Source organism: Mesocricetus auratus, unplaced genomic scaffold (assembly GCF_017639785.1).
Source record: "Mesocricetus auratus isolate SY011 unplaced genomic scaffold, BCM_Maur_2.0 Super-Scaffold_100010, whole genome shotgun sequence".
Taxonomy (NCBI): domain Eukaryota; kingdom Metazoa; phylum Chordata; class Mammalia; order Rodentia; family Cricetidae; genus Mesocricetus; species Mesocricetus auratus.
Genome location: NW_024429194.1, coordinates 49,094,222 through 49,114,826, shown reverse-complemented (window position 1 = coordinate 49,114,826; position 20,605 = coordinate 49,094,222). Strand labels below are relative to the sequence as shown.

Genomic DNA, 20,605 nt, shown 5'->3' with positions numbered 1-20,605 from the left:
AAGTTGATTTTCTTTCCTGAAACAAGAAAAATAACTGCAGGAATTTCATCATTTCCAAACTGAATGCCCCCCAGCCTAGATGACGACTCTGGATGTGGATTGTTAAGGCCATCACCGATCCAGAGGGAGGAGCATCGACAAGGCCTTCAGACTCTTACTGGAGTTAAGCCATCTGTGAGGGGGCGGGGGGGGGGATGTCAAAAGCAACCCAGAGCCTACAGAGAACAGCTTCAAGTCAGGAGTTCCCAGGCAGGGCAGCCAGTATGGCAGGTATGCCTATAATCCCACCACTCGATAAAGGCAGGAGGATCATGGATTCAATGCCAGCCTGGGCTGCAGAGCAAGAGCTCTCTGGAAAAAAAAACAAGGACCAAGAGGGGCATGGTGGTGTGTTCCTATGATGCTAATACGCAGGAGACAAAGGCAGGAAGGTTTTGGGATTGGATGTTCAAAGTCAGCCTAGTCTACTCCAAAGCACATTTCACAGTCTGGGTTCCATAGCAAAGCCTTGTCTCAGAAACCAAACTTAGACAAATACCCTGCCCTTTTTAACCCCGGGGAATCACAAAGAGTTCTTTCCTCTTCTCTTGAAGTCGGCAAGTTCAACCATTGACTGTTCTAATCAGGGTGCCCTTCCCTCACCACACAGAAGCACGTGTACACATCGTCAATAGGTTTTCTGCCTCCTCCCCATAACAGGTGTCTGCACCGCTACAGTAAGCTAGATCAAGCTGAATTAAAAGGGTATAACAAATGTTTACTTGAGCATAGCAACTCCTGGGCAGGTTCTCCAGTCCCAGAGAGCCCACAAATGGAAACAGGGAGATTTTATAGGTCGTAGGAGATGAGGTGATGATGTGTCCAACAGAAGCTGGGTTTGTGCCCAAATATGATCAAAAGCTAAATGCCTAGGTGGGGACTTGGGCTACTGTTGGCAACAGGGGAGGAAGTTGCAGTAGTCACCAAGAATGTGGAATTGGGCTTGTGGGCTCCTTTGTTGGAGATTCTCTAAGGGGGCAGGGTTTGAAGAGAGAGAAATAGGAATGGGACTTTCTGGATCAACAGGATTGAGTTGGCGGTTCCAACTGAACACGTGTGTGTGCACATACATGTAAACACACATGCATTCCTTACCCATAGAATAAATACTTAACCCAGAGAGAATTAAAGATCCAGAAAGTTCAGCTTTTTTAAGAGCTCTAGGAGTTTCACTTGGTCAACAAACTGGACAATAAACATTTGAGATGTTTGAAAAGTGATTTATAGAAAACTATATTCCAGGGATGAGGATACAGCATTGGACAAGATGAGGCCCTGCCCCCATATAACTTGTTGTCCACTATAGAAATTCTTAAAGCAAATGTGTTACAGAAGCAGGTGATTTCTCTGAGTTCAACCTGGTCTACACAGTGGGTTTCAGGCCAGCCAGAACCACAAAGTGATACACTGTATGAAAAAAACCAATAAATTAGATGTGTTTTCTTACAGGGCCTCGGGGAGTCTGGGATGTTCCTGGGGTCGTCTGTGTTTTTTGCCATTGCTGATGCAGTAGCTGCAGCGCGAAGAGAAAGAGACATGGCTGAGGACTTCACGGTGCAGAGCCCAGCGACCCCAGAGCGCGTGCGCATGGCCTGTGCAGATCGGTTCACAGACATGGTAGGCTGTCACTCTGTTCCCCCAAGCTCAGCTCTACTTCCTGCTCCTTTGGGTTCTTGCACAAATCATGACCTAACCTGTGTCTAGTTGATCAAGCTATAAAATGCTAAGAGTAGATCACACAGTGGAACGTGGTGGCCCGTGTTTGTCATCTCCGCAGCTGAAGGGCTGAGGCAGGAGAGTCACCAGCAGTGGTTCATCCCACTCTCGTGAACACAGCTACAATAACAGCCATCTGCCTCCGACCCCACTGCCTCCTCTGTAGGCAGAGGCAGGGACCTGGCCCCCTGGGCCTCAGGCCACTGTAAGACTGTGTTGTCTTAGCCAAAAGCTTTAACACACATGTGACTTTCAAACAGTATTCTCAGTCCCATTTTACAATTATTGGGACACCGTTTCTGGAATGGAAGCAGAGTGAGGAAACTACATGTTGTGCCCAAATTCTGAACCCCAAAATCACCAAGAGACCCGTTCTAATGCAAAAGCAGAGTCTTTAATAGCTAAGGAGTTAACTGTGTTAACTCAGGTCTTCCACCCATCTGACTCAGGGGATAGAGCAAGAAGAACCTCAAGGCAGGGAATTTATTAGGTAGAGCAAGGGGAGGGTCTAGGGGTCCACAACAGTCTCGGGATTGGTACACTTTCAGGCTTGAACGACCAGTACTCTGTTGATTGGTCAGCTGCTTGCTAGGGCTTATAGGCCCTCCCAGCGTGGTTGCTATGCTCTTTAAGCCTCTGTAAAGCACACCCAGAGCCTGCCAGCTAACTTCTGATTGGTTCCTTGCCAGGGTATCTGACCTCCTAGTGACTGGGGCAGGTCCAGCAAGTTCAGAAGGCCAGAAACTCAGCAACACGTGTTGAGTTAGAGGTCTACATCTTGCTGGGTCTTTCCTGCAGCCTGTCATGGCTGCTAAAGCAGGGGGCTGGGTGAGGGTCCGGTCCCTTCACTACGCACATGTAAAAAAGAGCTCTTTTGAGTATTCCTGCTCACCCGAGGCTGGCTTCCAACAGCCTGGCTTCTGGAGAACAGACTCCAGTGTTTCCACAGACCTAGACTGTTTTTAGCAATCTGGTTGTTTGGCAAAGCTGTCTCACACAGTGGGAAGAAGTGACTCATTTAGCTTATTCACTATTCAGGACGAGGCAGCTGGGCTCTGAGACACATAGGGTGAGACAGCACTTTCTGCCAGGTCTGAGGATTCCTAGCTGAGACTTTGTCAAAGTGTCCTTGTGGACACCAGTTGTTGTCCATGTGAGAGCAGTCTCACATTTTCTAAAATAATAGCTCCTAACATCACCTTGTGGCAGAACCTATATTTGATATAAGCTTTATACACCCTTAATCCTAGCACTAGGAAGGGAGAGGCAAGCTTGTGAGTTCCAGGCCAGCCTGGTCTACATGCGAGTTCCAGAATGTCAGAGCTACATAGTGAGACACTGTCAAATATGCAAATAAATAAACAAATGTGAAAGTAACACTTTTCTGTTAAGTTTCAAACCCTGGACAAATGGCTGAGGTGCCTATTTAACATATCAAAGCAGATCTGGTCACTAGGTTCTCCCAGCACCCAGCATCCCTCAGTCCCTACCTGCTACAGGATATGGTACCATACCCTGCCCCTTACCCTGAACTCTGCAGCCCAGGAGCTGGGCTGCCCTTCCCCCAGAGGCTCTTCCTATATAATCCAGACTTTCTGGTTACCTGCCCTTTGGATCTTTGGCTTCCTGGCTGATGCACTTGGTTCTCCTCTCTTCTGTCTTCCTTCCTCTCTCCTTCTCCTCACATGGTCCAGCTCAGTCTAGTAATGTCCACTCTGAACTCTCCCAGATGTCCCTGCCTCTACCTATAGTTTAGCTACAATAAACTTACTCCTCCACCACACCTAGGAGAGCAGCCATGTCCTCTCCATTTTATTTCTTTCTTTCATTCAATGAACACCTTGAAAAGATTAGAATATATGGAAAAATTAGACTATATGAAATCAACCATAATCCCTTCAATTAGAAATAACTGTAACTATATTGTATGTATACATGAGTATGTGGTCATGTGTGTCTGTGTGTAAGTGTGTGCATGCTCTCATGTGTTTGTGTATATAGAGGCCAGGGCTGATGCTGATACTGGGTGTCTCCCTTGATTGATCTCCATCTTACATTTTTCAGGATTTATTTATTTATCTATTTAGTTTTTGCATGTGTCTGCACGTATGTACCTGCCTGTGTGTGCAGATGTGGGCAGGGGCCCACAGAGGCCAGAAGAAAACATTGAATCCCCAGGAACTGGAGCTACAGGTGGTTGTAAGTCTGTGAGACAGCTGACATGGATTCTGGAAACCAAATTCCGGCCCTCTGAAAGAGCAGCAAGTGCTCTGAATGTTAAGCCATCTCTCCAGATACCATCATCATCATTTTTATTATTATTACTACTACTAACATTATTTTAAATACAGTTCCCTGGCTGGGCCTGGAGCTCTCTGATCAGCTGGACTGGCTCTCCAGTAAGCCCCAGAGACTCTCCTGTCCCAACCTTCCAGTGCTGAGGTCACAGCGATCACTGATGCCTCTGACCAGTAAGCCCCAGGTGTCTCCTCCTCCAGTGCTGAGGTCACCATGCACACTGCTGCACCTGGCCTTTTGCACAGGTGCTAGGGATCCCAGCTTCATCCGCTGAGCCATCCCTCCAGCTCCTGTAGACACATTTTAACCAGGTTCTACTTTGTACATGCTCACATGTACAGCGTATCTTATTTGTAAGCTCATTTTACAGAAAGGGCACACCCCAGACAGGAACTCTTGAAAGAATTTGAGTGGTACTTTCCCCCATGAACTGTCACTCAAAACTCCTTAATAAAACCAAAAAAGAACATATCTCCCCCAGTGTACTCAAGTTACAAACTCATCATCTAGGTATAGCTGGAATAACAATGCTAGGGTGGGAAAGAGTGTTATCCTACAAGTAATAAGCCCAATGCTTGGACCATGTGGAGTGCAACTATTTGGTCTTTGTGGTTGCCCTACTGACCTCATGAGTATTTGAAAGAATAAAAATATTGGCCAATCCCTGATAAGACTTGAGGGACCCCAGACTTTGGTTACAGTCATGGCAGAAAGTATGGTGGTGTGCAGGCAGACCTCCAGTGTGCTGGAGAAGCAGCTGAGAGTTGTACATCTGAATCCACAGGCAGCAGGAAGAGAGAGTGACACTGGGCCTGGCTTGGGATTCAGTGGTGGTTTGAATAAGAATGGCCCCTATAAGCTCATAGATTTGAATGCTTGGTCACCAGGGACTAGCGCTATTAGGAGGTGTGGTCTTGTTGGAAATGTGTCATTGGGCGTGGGCTTTGAGGTTTCAGGTGCTCAAGCCAGTTCCAGCGGTAGCCCCCCCTCTCCCCCTGCTGCCTGTGGACCCAGATGTAGAACTCTCAGCTCCTTCTCCAGCACATGTCTGCCTCCATGCTGCCATGATGACAATGGACTGAACCTCTGAACTGTAAGGCAGCCCCAATTAAATGTTTTTCTTTATAAGAGTCACTGTGGTCATGGTGTCTCTTCACAGCAATAGGGCATTAACTAAGACATGTTCTAAAACACCGAAGTCCACCCCTAGTGACATACTTTCCTCCAGCAAGGCCACACCTCCTAATCCTTCTAAGGAGTGTCACTCCCGAAGACTGAGCATTCAAATACATGAGCCTATGGGGGCCCTTCCTATTCAAACCACCGCATGCTCTTAAGCTGATCACCAGCAAAGAGGATGTAACTCAAAGTCAGCCTCGAGTGAAGTGTCCCAAGGAGAGCAAAGAGGACAGTGACAGAAGACCGAAACACACAAAATAATCTTCTGCAGGGAATGTCAATGCTTCTCTATCCAGTGGGGAATAGCAGTGGATACATACTTGTGACACCAGCCCTTGGGAAGCTGAAGCAGGAGGATCATGAATTTGAGACCAGGTCTACATAGTGAGACCCTGTTTTAAAAAACAAATTGTGTGAGGTGTGTATGTATGTGTGTATGTGTATGTATCTGTATGGAATTTATGTACATGGAATGGCTGTGTGTGTGTGTATGCATATGTATGGGATTTATGTACATGAAATGACTGTGTGTGTGTGCGCGCGTGTTCGTGCGTGCATGCATGCGTGTGTGTGTGTGTGTGTGTGTGTTGTGTGTATATGTATTATGTATGTATGTATGTATGTATGTATGTATGTATGTATGTATGTATTAAAGGCTCTGCTGCTCCAGATCCCTTTCCTGGCATTCTGTAAACAGCTTGAGTTCAAATCAGGGACAGAGAAACAATGAAACACATACAGAGTATTTCTCACCACCACTAGATCAGCTCGGGATGCAGAAGGTCTCATGGGGACTGTTGGCATAAAGCCCTTGAGGGAGCTGAGCTGCATCGCTGAGGAGTGGGCAGGAAACACACACAAGGCAGCTCACATACGGTAAGGAGGCAGAGGCATTCCTATCAGGGGAGGAAACAGAAGTCTATGGGAACAGGGTTTACTCCGCAGGATCGGTGTGAGAAAGCCTACTTTACGCAAGTTACAATCTCATGAAGCCCAGTCTGACCTCACATTTGCTATGTAGTCCAGCATAACTTTGAACTCCTGGTCTCCTTGTTGTTCTTTTGTTTAATTTAGAAGGCATGAGATGGAACACGAACACGAGACCCATTAACCATACAGTTTATTAAAGGAGAGGAGGAGGAGGAGAGGGGGGAGGAGCAAGAGAGATGAAGAGGGTAAGAGGAAGGGGATATGAGAAGAGCGAGAGGTGAGAGCAAAGAGGGGAAGAGAGGAAGGGGATATAAGAAGAGAGCGGTGTGGGTCTGTCTTTCAAAGGGGTCCTTTGTACCTGCTTGCAGACTCATGGAACCCTGGGCTGACTAGAGTACTGCCTGAGTGCGTTCTGCCAGGTAACAGGGGCAGGCTAGCATAATGCCTGAATCCTTTCCCTCCTGCCTCCACCCTTCCAAGTGCTGGGTACAGGTCTGTGCCACAATGCTCGGCTGTTGACCATTGTCTACTTTAGTTGAAGTATATATGCTGCTCTAAAGCTGGGGCTGTAGTTCAATAGTAGCACCTTTGCTTAGCATATACAAAGCCTTGAGTTTGGTCCCCAGCACTGACAGAAGAAAAAAAAAATTAAGTCAAGAATATATATAATGATTAATATCGACACACAATGTTGTAACCATGGCTAGAGTAAATAACTTTTGTTTTCGCTCAGACATGGACAGGAGGATTATTTCTTTTTTTCTCCCCCCCACCCCATGACCCATGCCCAGGAGGATTATTTCAAGTTCAAGTCCAGCCTAGTGGATCCAGTGAGTTCCAGGCTAGCCAGAGCTACATAGCAAGACCCTATATCAAAAAAGAAAAGGGAGGGAGGGAGGGGAGGACAGGTCAGGGCAGTTCAAGTCAGGTCATGTCAGGGCAGGGAAGGAAAAGGAAAGGCTGAGGTGACTCAAGGGTTAAGAGGGCTTGTATTCCTGAGAACCCACATCAGGCAGCTCACAACCACATGTAATGCCAACTCCAAGAGATATGACACTTTCTTCTAGTCTCTCTTTCTCTAGTGGGCACCTCTCATGCACATAGAACATAATACTAGCAGGCTTTGTATTTAACTTTTAAATGCTGAAGTAAAAAATATAGCTTGTTCTGATGACAAAGGGAGACAGCAATCCGCGTCTTAGAACAGGAGCCTAGGAAAGTTCAGGACCTCCTCATTCAGTAACCTCTTCTTTGACGTTACGGAAATAACAATTTACCTGGCTCATTTTCTTAAACAGAAATAATGGTAAACACTCAGTACTTTTCCCTTGGAACTAAATGAAATAACGCATGTTAAAATACTGTGTAAATGCGAGTCAAGTTCCGTAAACACTAGAGTTAAGTTTTCCCTAAATGCCCATAACTGTTAATGATCTTCAAAACATGTCTCTCCTATGAGGCTGAAAAAGTATTTCCACATTAAACCAAGTTGACCTGCTGAGGCCAGAGCAAATAGTAACTTACAACTAATAGCCACATTCTCACAAGTAAACTAGATATTTTGTTACTGAAATAAAACAAAAATCCCATTGAGGAAACTTTTATTACACAGAGTTTTGCTTTTCAAGGCTTTTGTTTGTGTCTTGTTTTGATGCTTGTTTTGTGAGTGAATTCTGGAAGCGGTCTCCCTTCACCCTGTGGGTCCCAGGGATGGAACTTGGGTGGTAGGCCTTGGCTGCATGTTCTGTCACCCAATAGGCCTTCTCCCCATCCCTACACAGAACTTGATTTGTTGAGTATTTGTGTTTGATACTCTCTTGAAATTAACCTTTGGTTTTGTCCTGAGAAGTTCTGAATGGCCTGACACAACCAGAGGCGTTATCTCTATGTCATTTCCTTTTTGGTGATGAGAGAAAGAAAAATGTGTTTTGTGTAATCATTTACATTCCACAAGAATTCCCTTAAATATATATATAAAAAGAGAGACATAATATAAAGTTTCAAATTAATACTTCTTAGGAATAGGATTAATTTTTTAAAGTTTTAAAATAAGATTTTTAAATTAATATTTTCTCCTCTCTGTGTCAGAGGACAACTCTCAGGATTTAATTCTTTCCATAGGACCCAAGGATTAACCTGCTAAACCATCTTGCCAGCCTTAAAAAAAGAAAAGTTGTTACAATTTAAGACAGGAAGGATTTCCTGTCCTTATAAATTAGAGGGGGAGTCAGGCGTTGCTGGCGACGCCTTTAATCCCAGCACTTTGGAGGCAAAGGCAGGCAGATCTCTGTGAGTTCGAGGCCAGCCTGGTCTACTGAGCTAGTTCTAGGACAGGCTCCAAAGCAATACAGAGAAACCCTGTCTCGAAAACCCAAATAAATAAATAAATAAAATTAGAGGGGAAAAAATGCTACCTTGAGGAATTTGGTAATAAGATACACTAAAAAAAATAATAATAAGCCTGGTATGGTAGCACATGCCTTTATTTTCAACACTTGGGAGACAGAGGCAGAGGCAGATGATTTCTGTGAGTTTGAGACCAGCCTGGTCTACAAAGTGAATTCCAGGACAGTCAGAGCTACACAGAGAAACCCTGTCCCCCACCAAAAAAAAAAAAAAAAAACCCTCAGCTGGGAAAAAAATTAAATAGCTATAAAGCTGTGATATGTATGAGGATTCTGAGTGAGGAGTGGGCTTGTCCAGCTTCACAAAGCCCTAAATTAAACCCCTAGCATCAGGGAGAAAAAAAACCAAAAACCAAAAAAAAAAAAAAGAAGGAAGAAGAGATGAGATCTATGGAATGATACAATAGAAACGCCAAGTATTTAGCAAGTTGTTTCCATTTCCAGAAAGCTAAAATCAAACAACCCAGCCTAGAAACAAGTTTGCAAAAAGGTTTTTAGTTCACACGAGGTTTGAATGGCAACCTTGGCCTTGCTGACTCATGAAGGAGCCGCCCCAGCACCACAGACAGGGAAGTCCTTGCTTTCTTAGGTTAAGTTCTCGATTAAACAGCCAGGCCTGCCTGGATACAGACAGTCCTACTGCTGTGAGAGACTGACCTGGGTTCTGAAGGCTCACTTTTTCACCTGCAGACCCTAAGGGGGACTCCAGGCACCGACTTCTCTCCTCTCCAGTACCTACCCTCTCGCCTTCCGCCATCCCCATATCTCATGTTCTCTGCCTGCTTTTTTCTCACACAATGCCCAGCCTCGGTGATAGTAACAGTAAATGGGCCACCTGTTTAGTTCACTACAGGGAGCCCCCTTCTCCCAGATGGCAGAAGAGAGGCCTGTGAGAACATAATGTCCTGCATAATGCCCATCTACCTGTGCTACAAGATGAAGTGTGCTGGACTCTCATGCTATATTTCTCTGCACTAGAGGAGTTGGTACTGCCTATCCCACAGGACCGCAGGCTATTTCCTGGGGTGCATACACTGCAACAAGTAGAAACATGCAGCCTCCAGCATGTTCAGCTGCAATCTTAGCCACAGATGATCGGCAGGACCTTAGTCTCAGTCATATGGATTCTTTGAGCCATAAAACAGAGCAGACTACGTGATCTGTACAGACTTCTCAGGGCAGAGTCTCCACCAAGTACTGAAGCTGCTCTCCTGAGGTGCATGCGTATACATGTATGCACAGGGACTCATTCCTCACCACATCCCTTTCCCACCCCTTACGCTGTCTTGGAAGAGATTTGGTACTTAGCTTGTAAAACTGGTTCTGCTTTAAACACTGATGCAGGGACTAGATTTCCTGGTAACATGACACAGCAGTCATTCGACTACTGAATCTGTCTTGCCTGGCACTGGTTAGGTGGTCGTGGTGGTGATGGTGTGGTGTGTTTTTGTATTGCCAGCAATGGGGTGCAGGTCTTCACACAGATTAGCAAGTATTTAGCAAGCCTGCATCCCATCCTATAATACTGTTATTTAATGGATATTTTACATTTTGTTTATTATGTACACAGTGTTCTGCACACCAAAGAGGGCACCAGATTTCATTATAGATGGTTGTGAGCCACCATGTGGTTGCTGGGAATTGAACTGAGTCTTCTGGAAGAGCAGCCGGTGCTCTTAACCTCTGATCCATCTCTCCAGCCTGAATGGAATTCTTTTATCTAAAAATTCTCCTGGTGACAAGAGGATCAGAAGGTTAAGATCACCCTCGACCATAATTAGTTGGAGGAAAACCTGGGCTACATAAGACGCTGTCTCAGAGAAAAAAGGAATGTGCCCTACCCTTAGATGTACACCTAAAGAATCGCTGATGTGGTCCATGCCAGAGGCCACTGAGTGCACTGGTTCTCACTTAGTTCTTGCTGGCCTTGGTCTGACTGAGGATGATCTCCAAGTGTGCTGACCTGATGGGACAGCTGTCCTAACTCGGGAAGTCCACCTGTCTTCCTGTGCTCCACTGATGTTTCCCCAACAGCTCATGTCAGCATCAGCATCATGTGCGAAAGAAAGCCATCCACTGGGAAAAGTCGCTTGAGAGGCTGGTGAGATGGCTTAGCACGTAAAGGTCTGCATGTCTGTGTCTCTGTGTGTCTGTATGCCTGTGTGTCTGCCTCTAACAAAGGGCTTTGTTCTCTGCTTTACTGAATGGCACAGAAAGTATCACAGGGGGGAAGGAATGAAAGATATTTTACAGAAATCTTTAGCTGAGTTTTAGAAGCGATTAAGTCACTGACTCCAGATGACCCCAACTGACCAGATAACAAACATCACTGTTTATCAATCAATACCCATAGTGCTGAGTTCAACATCTACGGTGGCTATTCATTTTAGAAAATCACTTTCGACTTCTGTACTTGCTGCTTCCATACAGAACACGCATGCATTGTTCTGGGTCGGGGGAATGGAAGAGCACATAACTCAAGATTACAGCTATGTGTTAGCTTAGACTGTAAAAGGTGGCTACATGGGAAATCGAAGTAAAGGTAGATTGTTGCGTTGTTCTCTTAAAAATGGGTGAAACAAACAAATGGGCTGAGTCCACAATAGGTCACTTCAAGAAGTATTAACTCAGCCATGAGTTGGTGGTGCACACCTTTAATCCCAGCACTCAGGAGGCAGAGGCAGGTGGATCTCTGTGAGTTCAAGGCCACCCTGGTCTACAGAGAGAGTTCCAGGACAGCCTCCAATACAGAGAACCCCTGTCTCAAAAGATTAAAAAAAAAGAAGTATTAACTCTAGATGTGAATTTCTACAGTAGTTCCAGTCTCTTAGAAAGTAAGAGATATTTTTTTCATAATACATTGCCACAGGAATATAGTAAGGATATGCTTATAAAGGCACATGGCCTGTTACGTGTAATTCTATATACAACTTACATGTGTATTACATGTCTCACTGGCAGCTTAAATCTCCACCCAGAGCTTTAAGTTTTAGTAGTATAATGTATCGCAGGTCCCTTTGGGACACTATGGAGTGTCTCTGTACCTGCACAAATGGTTAGATCTAATACATCCTGGATATGTATGTGTGGAGTCAACCTTCCTCTTGGATAATTTGTTTCTCTCATAGGCTGATTTTGCATCCTTTGCATGAGATCTTTCAGACTTCACAGTCTATCAGATTCTCTTGCCTCATCTTCCTGTGTGGCTTTTTTTTTTCACATCTGTGTATGTATGTGCATGCTTGTAGTGGTCATGCCTTACCCCCTGAGCCATCTCATCAGAGTCCAGTTTCTATTGGGTGTCAGTGGCACAGGCAAGAAATGACTCTCATAGCTGACCTTGCTCCAGAGATGGTGTCATGTGGGATATACCAAGGACTTAGTGGTATTCTCCAAGGAACTACAAAGACCAAACTTTTCTTTGGTGTATATTGGATTTGGATAGGCCAGACCTGCTGAGTTGATCCTTATTGCACAATGATGGTGATGATGAATCCAAGGCTACCATTTCCATGAATTTAATTGATGGCAACTAGCAAAGGTGCTGGACCACTAAACAAAAGAGACTGGTGTGAACAGAGGCAGAGCTTTTCTTTCGTCCTGGCCACACAGTTCCAAATAATTTCACAAAAGCTTATATTAATTAAAAAATGTTTGGCCCATTGTTCGGGCTTATTACTAACTAGCTCTTACAACTTTATAAACCCATTTTTTAATTAAAGTTAGAAACAAGCTTGTTTCACATGTCAATCCCAGCTCCCTCTCCCTCCCCTCCTCCCCCGCCCTCCCCACCAGGTCCCCCAATCCCCCCACCCAATCTCCACTCTGATCCCCAGAGAGGGTGAGGCCCTCCATGGTGGATCTCCAGTAACTGTCATTTCATCCAGGGCAGGACCTAGGCCCTTCCCCAAGAGTCCTGGCTGAGAGAGAATCCCATATTGTGGCATGGGCACTCAAAGTCTGTTTGTATGCCAGGGATAAATACTACCCAAGGCCTCATAGATTACCTAGGCCTCCTCACTAACACCCACCTTCAGGGGGTCTGGGTCAGTCCCATGCTTTCCACACAGCCATCAATCTGGGGTCCAAGAGCTCTCCCTTGTTCAGGTCAACTGTTTCTGTAGGTTAAACCAGCCCAGTCTTAAATAAACTCATTTGTATTCATCTGCATTTTGCCACATGGCTTTGTGGCTTTACCGGTTCCCTAGCATGTCTTGCTCCTCTGGTGACTGGCTCACATCTTTCTCGGTTCCACCCCTCTTCTCTGTTCGGCTTTCCCTCCTAGCCTTATTCTGCCTTGCTATAGCCCAAATCTGCTTCTTTATTAACCAATGAGAGCAATGCGTATTTACAGCGCACAGAAGGATTATCCCACAGCAGACTGGCCCCAGCTACTATCTAAGAAGTGGACTTTAAATTGAAATTGTCCTTGACCTCTGCAGTGAATGTGTTGCTTTGATCAGAGTTATCAAGAGTCAGCCAAGTCCAGAATGGTGACAAGAAGGGTGGCTCAGGCAGGAGGCAAAGGATAGTTATCAGCCAAGATCAGAGTGGCACCATCTAAGTCCCAGACTAAGAAAGGAAGCACTGTTAGCCCTAGAAGCTAGACAGTAGGTTAGACCTTAGACAAGGGGAGGAGGGTAGACTGAACATTGATCTCCACCCTAGAATAAGAAGGCAGCCTAGGGGTACAGGTCTGCTGGAAAAAAATAAGAAACTTGTTTTTTTTATTTGGGTTGAATCTGGTTTTAATTTTTTTTTTACTTTTTTTTTAATTCCTGGGTGTGGGTGGAAGTCAGAGGAGAACTTAGAGGAATCAGATCTCTCCTCCCACCATGTACCTGGGGAATCAAACTCAGGTTGTCAGTTTTGGCAGCAAGTGTCTTTATCTACCAAGCCGCCTTGCCAGTTGCTGGTTTTTAGACAATGTCTCATTATGTAGTTCTGACTGGCCTGAAACTCACTATATAGAGGAGGTAGGCCTCGAACTTTCAATGACCCTTTTGCTTCTGCCTCCCAAGTGTTGGATCACCGACTGTGCCACCACATTCAGCTAAGAAATGAGTTTTGAAAGACTAAGGAATTCCACCTTTTACCAGAAGAGTGGATCTGCCTCAGACTAGACCTAGGACCTTAGTCTAGTGTCTAGCCCAGCCCAGGCAGTACAAAGAGAGAGCTTATATACATGTCCTGAAAGACAGAGTTGCAGAAATTTTTCTTTCTTTTTCTCCCTAAGACAGGGTTTCTCTGTATAAAAGCCCTGGCTGTCCTGGAACTCACTCTGTAGACCAAATTGGTCTCAAACTCACAGAGATCTGTCTGCCTCTGCTTCCTGAGTGCTGGGATTAAAGGCATGCACCACCACCACTTGGCCTATTTTTGTTTATTTGTTTTGTTTTGCTTTGCTTGCAGACTAAGATCGAAGCCAAAGACCCATACACTCTACCTCTGAGCTACATTCCCAATAAGAATAGAAAAATGAGATGCTTTTGGAAATATTTACAACTTCCCATTACTGGGATAAATTATTTTTACCACCTTTGTGGGTCAGGGATATAGCTCAGAGATAGACCGCATGCTTAGGCTGCATAAACCTTTGATCCACTGCACCAAAAACTTAAAATAATTAAAACTGGACATAAAGGTCAGCCCTTCAAACAAAACCATGAGCAAATGAGAGGTAATGAATGTGTTTTCAGCCCTGAGGCCAAAGCTAAGAGGATGAATTCTCTGAGGAGATAGCTATCGAGGCCACCGGGAAGATAATGGAGTGAAACTCAGGGAGCCTGTAGCCCAGGACAGCATAGAGAGCTTGCGGTTTAACTCTAAGAGCACACACCATCCAGATGTGCCTAGTGCTGCAGACAGGGCTGTCACCATAGCAGTGGGAAAGGGCATCCTAACTCAGTCATGTCCTCTTCTCATGCCCCCCACATTTATTCCAAGGATATGTAATTCTTCAGGAATACATCCTTGGGGAGCAAAGAAGATCGGTGATTCACGGACATGTCCTGTTACCTAACGTAATAGGAAAGATTATAACACAAATCCACTGTTTTTTTTTTGTTTTGTCTTTGTTTTTGTTTTTGTTTTGAAATAGGGTGTAATATATGAACTATGCTGGCTTCAACCTGGACATCCTTCTGCTTCGATTTCCTGAGTGCTGAGATTATATGTATGTGCCCCACACCTAACAGTGCTACTATTTTAAACATTAATCCCAGCACTCAGGAGACAGAGACAGGCATGTTTCTGAGTTTGAGGTCAGCCTGCTCTACAGAGTGAGTTCCAGGACAACCAGGCCTAAACAGAGAAACCATGTCTTAAACAACCAGAGAGAGAGGGGGGGAGGGAGTTGGCATTTGATGCTGGCCTTTTAACTTAGTTGTGTCAAGCCTGGTGCTGATAAAAGTTATCATTTGAAAGGAATGCCAGTTTCCCCAGGAACCAGAAAAACTCTGCCTTCTCTTTTGAGAAGGTTTTGAAACCTTAAGATTTGATACAGCCAGGCATGGTGTTGCTCACCTTTAATCCCAGCACTTAGAGGGCAGAGGCAGGCAGATCTCTGTGGGTTCCAGGCCAGCCTGATCTATAGAGTTCTAGGCCAGCCATAGGCACATAGTGAGAACCTGTCTCAAATATATAAATAAACATAAATAAAGATTTGATATGATTTCTCTGGTCAAATAATGTAGTAGCATATGCAATCCAGTACACATGTTAAATTTTGCTCTTTTATTTCCTTTTTTCTTCCCCCTTAGATCCCAAGAGATGACCCTAAGACATTTAAACCTTGGTCTATACCTATAGCTTAAGCTGCTGTCATCTCCCTAGAGGTAAGATTGTTAAACTAAATGATAATCACTCCAAGAGAGGGAAAGGGGGTTTTCAAAGTATGTTCCATGGAACCCTAGATTGCTGCAACTGTTCAGTCAGATCCCTGCATCTCAGTCTGACATTTTAAGTTACCACATTAAGCATTCGTGGCCTTGAATAATAAAGATGACAATCAGGAGATTATAGCCCACTAAGCAGTTTTTTATTTTATTTTATTTTTGGTTTTTTGAGACAGGGTTTCTCTGTATAGCTTTGGAGCCTGTCCTGGAACTAGCTCATGTAGGCTGGCCTCGAACTCACCAAGTGCTGGGACTAAAGGTGTGCACCACCACCGCCTGGCCGGTTTTAGTTTTTAAATAAAATGAAAAATGAGAATGTAGCAGATCAAGACATTTTAAACATTCTGTTCTCTGGCTGGTACGAGACAGCTGCAACTTAAAAGCAAACTAAAGTCCAGTCTGCTAGTTTCTGCCATTCTGACTCACTGCTATCATCTAGAAGAATCACCTGTTTGTGTTGGAGATGTGGGGAAGTTCAGCTACTTCAATTTTGTGCTGCTGCCCAAAGGCTTTGGAGAGTGACGCTGAGGTTCCATGATATGAAATATGTTGTCATTGTCAGAAAACAAATTCTGGGGGCTAAGGAGCTTGCTCAGTGAATGAGATGCTTGCTATACACACAAGCATAAAAATCTGAGTTCAAATCCCCAGTACCCATATAAGAGTGGTGGTGTCTATATACTCAGCACTGGGGATGCCAAAATGGAAACTCTGCATTGGGTGAGAGATCCTCTGAAAGGGCTGAAAGATGGCTCCGTGGTTAAGAGCACTTACTGCTCTTTCTTTCTTTTTATGTATCGGTGGCTGGCCTGGAACTCATAGAGCAGCCTGCCTCTGCCTCCAGTGTGCTGGGATTAAAGGCATGCACCACCATCCCAGCTCACTCATTGTATAACACACACACACACACACACACACACACACACACACACGCACGCACGCACGCACGCACGCGCACGCGCACGCGCACACGCGCGTGCAGGGGGCATTCTAAAAGGTCTGATAACACATGGCTATCATCCTAGGACTTGAGAATCGAGGCAGAAGGATCAGGAGCTAGGTTGCTAGGTTGCATAGCAAGTTTGAGGATAGCCTGAGCTACATGAGTCCCTGTCTCAAAAAGCAAAAGGAGAAGGGGGAGGGAAGGAAAGAAATCTCAGTGGTTAAGACTGTGTACTATTCTCCCAGAGTTGAATTCCCAGCCTTCAACACCTGTAACTCTAGCTCCAGGGCATCTGAAGCCTCTGGCCTCCACAGGCACATACATGCACATACAAACACCCATGCACAAACACCTAATTAAAATTAAACCTTAAAGGAAAGAAAGAGATTACCAGAGAACTATGTCATCAGCTTTTGTGCAGTCTTGAAAGTTAGGACTATCTGAAGATGTCGAGACAGGTAGAGAAAACAGGAACCGGAGTTGGAGATGTAGGTCAGTGGCAAAGTGCTTGGTTAGGCAGGAGGTCAGTCTCCAGCCCAAGGAGAGAGGAGAGGTGGAGGCAGGAGGGGAGGGTGAAGAGAGGAGCAAAATAAAAATAGAGCCTCTCCCCACTTTACCATTTATACCTATTTTTATGTCAGGATTTTTTTTCATGAGGTGTAATTAAAACAAAACTTAGTTGTGAATTTCATTCTTAGTGTCTTTCGCCTGTAATTTCAGTTCTCTGAATTCCACAAAGTAGCTCCTGTGTTTGCTCTATAAGCAAATATTAAACACTGGCTTTAGATCTCTCTCTGGGTATGGCTTACAATCCCAGCACCTGGAAGGTGGGAACAAGAGGGCCTGGAGTTCAAGACCAGTATCAGCAACATATTAGGTTCCAAACCAGACCTACACGAGACCCTGTCTCTAAAAGCAGGGCTGGCAAGATGGCTCAGTTCCATGCAAATAGGCCCGTGTTGTGTGTGAGTTTGATCCCTAGGACACACATGGTGGGAAAGTTCAGACTCCGTCAGACTGAGCCAAGTCCCACAGTTGTCCTCTCATCTAAGAACGAGGTTGTCAGGCGGTGCCCTCACCGCCTTGGCCTCACCTCTCCAGATGACCCCCACCACCTGAGCCTCACCTCTCCAGATCACCCCCACCACTCTCCCCTTTTTTATATATGGGGTCTCATGTAGCTCAGGTTGCCCTTGAACTCCAGACCCTCTGGCCTCGAAGAATCTTTTTTTAACTAGAGGGAGTTTTGTGCTGTTCATAATTATTCTCTTTTCTCCTCTCTTAGATATCTTAGTACTCAAGTGAAAACATGGCTTAATCCTATCTGGACTCCAGACTGATATTCATTTCCTATTAACTGGGAGGGAGGAATGATCCATGTCACAAAGTTTAGAAACACTGTTCGAATCTAACCACAGTAACAAGATGAATCATTTCTTACAAACTGTTGACTTAGTGTCCTCAGCCTAGAGGCCGCCAGGCAAGCACTGTGATGCTTGAAGCGTATTTACTGCTGAGCAAATGCTGCTGCAGAAGGATCACAAAGGAGACCTGGGGTGCAGCAGCCATCCTTGCCTGGAAGACCCTCCTGGCAGATAAACGTGATAACTTTGCCCGGTGATGCCTTGATGCAGGAGTCACTGAACCCCAGCAGGGCACAGTTTCTGCAAGGTTTGGTTTTCTTCTCACCAGGGATCCGCGGTGGGTCTGTGTATGTGCCTTTAACAGAAGAGAAGTGGTGTTTCCCTTGTGTCTGATGACTGCACCGCAGGTGATGGCTCCCTTTGGAATCTGAAGGGGGGAAAACAGTACACAGAATTCTGAATGCAATATCACAAAATGTTCTGCTTTTATTTCTGTGGGGATTTTGTGGGAGGGTGTTTGTTTTATCCTTTGTTTTGTTTTGCTTTTTATGGAAAACATCTGATCTGACATCAGAGCTTCAAAAATACTGGATGACGTGATTTCCCATGTATTGAAATATATAACAGAGTAAATGAATCATAAATTGTAATCAACCTTGACCTGGGGTGTAAGATATTTAGGAGTTAAAATATAGGTTGGTTGCCTGGTGGTGGTGGCTCATGCCTTTAATCCCAGCACTTGGGAGGCAGAGGCAGGCGGATCTCTGTGATTTCGAAACCAGCGTGGTGTACCAGAGCGAGTTCCAGGACAGGCTCCAAAGCCACAGAGAAACCCTGTCTTGAAAACTAAAAAGATACAAAACAAAACAAAACGAATATATACATACATATATATATATGTATGTATATATATATGTTGGTGATAAGGATGTGCCTAGTATGCCCTATTTCAATCCTGAATTTGATTGATCCCCAGCACAACAAAAATAAGACTAAAAATAATAAATGATAAAACATACAGGGTCCATGGAAGTCCAATCTGGGTCTTAAGAGCTCTCAAAGGAGGAGAAACCAGCACGTGAATTGGGCCTATTGAGCAGAAGTGGAGGACTCATATGTTCTAGTGGGCAGAGAAGGTGAGGCTGAGCTGAGAGCAAGGGGTGACTGTGACTGATGCATGATGGGAAGGAAGCACAGGGGCCTGGAGAGGGGCTCCTGCCACTCAAGGCCACAGACTCATTGGCTTGCAGGGACCAGGGCACATCTGTCCACAGGTCCATCTGCTGACTGTAGAGGGTCCTAGGTCACAGGACTCCAAGGGAGAAGGCAAGCCGAAGTCCAGAAGACAGACTGTGGAGCAGAAGGCAGGGCAAGCTAAGGCTAGGCGCAAGTACCCACAGGGGAGTGAGCTTTTCGGAGGTGGCTGAGGGGAAAATTTGAAATTAATAAAATCAAATCGAAGCTCTTTCGAAAACAAATTCCTTGGCTTAAAATCGAATGATGATATCAGAAATTTGCTTTATTGTTTGTATTGTTTTAAGTGGTTATCCATATAGCTGTTTGTTTTCTTTTTTTAATTTGGTTTCTTGGTGATAAAGGGTGGTTACTGGAAAAATATTTTCTTTGTCATGGGTGAGTATTTCTAAATACTAAAATGAGTAGGGTCTTCTACATACAAATTACTCCTGCAAGTTGATGTATTAGAATCTGGAGAGTATAAATCTTAATAAAGTACTTTTTAAAATCATATTTGATCCAAGTCTAACCTGGTCTACATAGTGAGTTTCAGGCCAGTCAAAGCTATTTAGTGAGACTGTTTCTCAAAACAAAACAAAACAAAAAACCATTTGAAGTCGTATACTTGAAACTTGTTCTCTGGGTTTATCAGTGACCTGGGACACAAACTGAGACACAGCCGCACACACCAGCCCAAGACACAGCCGCATACAGCGGCCTGAGACAGCCACACACAGCATCTTGAGACAGTCGCACAAAGCAACCAGGGCATTCTTTTCAAAGACCTCAGCTCTGGGGAAGTTGGGATTCCTGATTTTGCTGCAGAAAACAATTCAGAATGAACTTTATCAACCAGAGTTGGAGTTTAAGCAGTTTTTTTGTTTTGTTTGTTTGCTTGTTTTTTCATTTATTTTTGCTTTATGTATGAGTGTTTTGCTTCCATGTATTTATACGTACTACATGCATGCCTACTGCCCTTGGGAATCAAAAGAAGGTATTGGATCCCCTGGAGCTGGAGTTACAAATGTTATGAGCCACTACATGGGTTCTGAGAATGGAGCCTGGGTCGTCTAAGGACAACAAGTGATCTTAGCCACTGAGCCACCTCCCCAGTCCCTACCTTTAACTCTTTTGCCATCAGTGATGACTTATCTCAAATACCCATATAGTTCTGTCAAGATTAGAGTTACTCTTAGAATTACCGAGTATCACAATGTTGGAGAAAAATCTAAGATTAAAAAAAGAAAGAAAGAAAGAACTGGGCCAGCAAGATGGCTTAGTGAACAAAAGTGACTGCTGCCAAGCCTGAGGAACTGAGTTCTAGCCCTGGGTCCCTCATAAAGGAGAGAACCAACACAAGTTTTCCTCTGATCTCCACACAAGTGCTGTGGCACACACACAACTACCACAAATAATTAATAAATACTTTAATTACCTAATTTCTGCACCTATTTTGTTTTGATTTTTTTTTGAGTCAGGGTCTTACTATGTAGCCCTGACTGTCCTGGAACTCACCATAGACCAGGCTGCTTGAATTCAGAGATCTATTCGCCTGTTCTTCCCAAGTGCTCTGATTAAGGTTGTGGGCCATCACACTTT

General features: G+C 44.7%; 1 protein-coding gene across 2 annotated transcripts in view; it reads left to right on the top strand.

Annotated features, from left to right (window-relative positions):
- Positions 1–19,517, top strand: part of LOC101823275 (aldehyde oxidase 2) — an 89,050-nt gene extending 69,533 nt beyond the window's left edge. For both annotated transcript variants that reach the window (XM_040753581.1, XM_040753580.1), the window contains 3 exons: positions 1,489–1,656; positions 15,329–15,403; positions 17,692–19,517. In XM_040753581.1, the coding sequence (XP_040609515.1) occupies positions 1,489–1,656; positions 15,329–15,382 (222 nt within the window). In that variant the 3' untranslated portion in view covers positions 15,383–15,403; positions 17,692–19,517. The remainder of the gene's footprint in view (positions 1–1,488; positions 1,657–15,328; positions 15,404–17,691) is intronic.
- Positions 19,518–20,605: the final 1,088 nt, after the last annotated feature.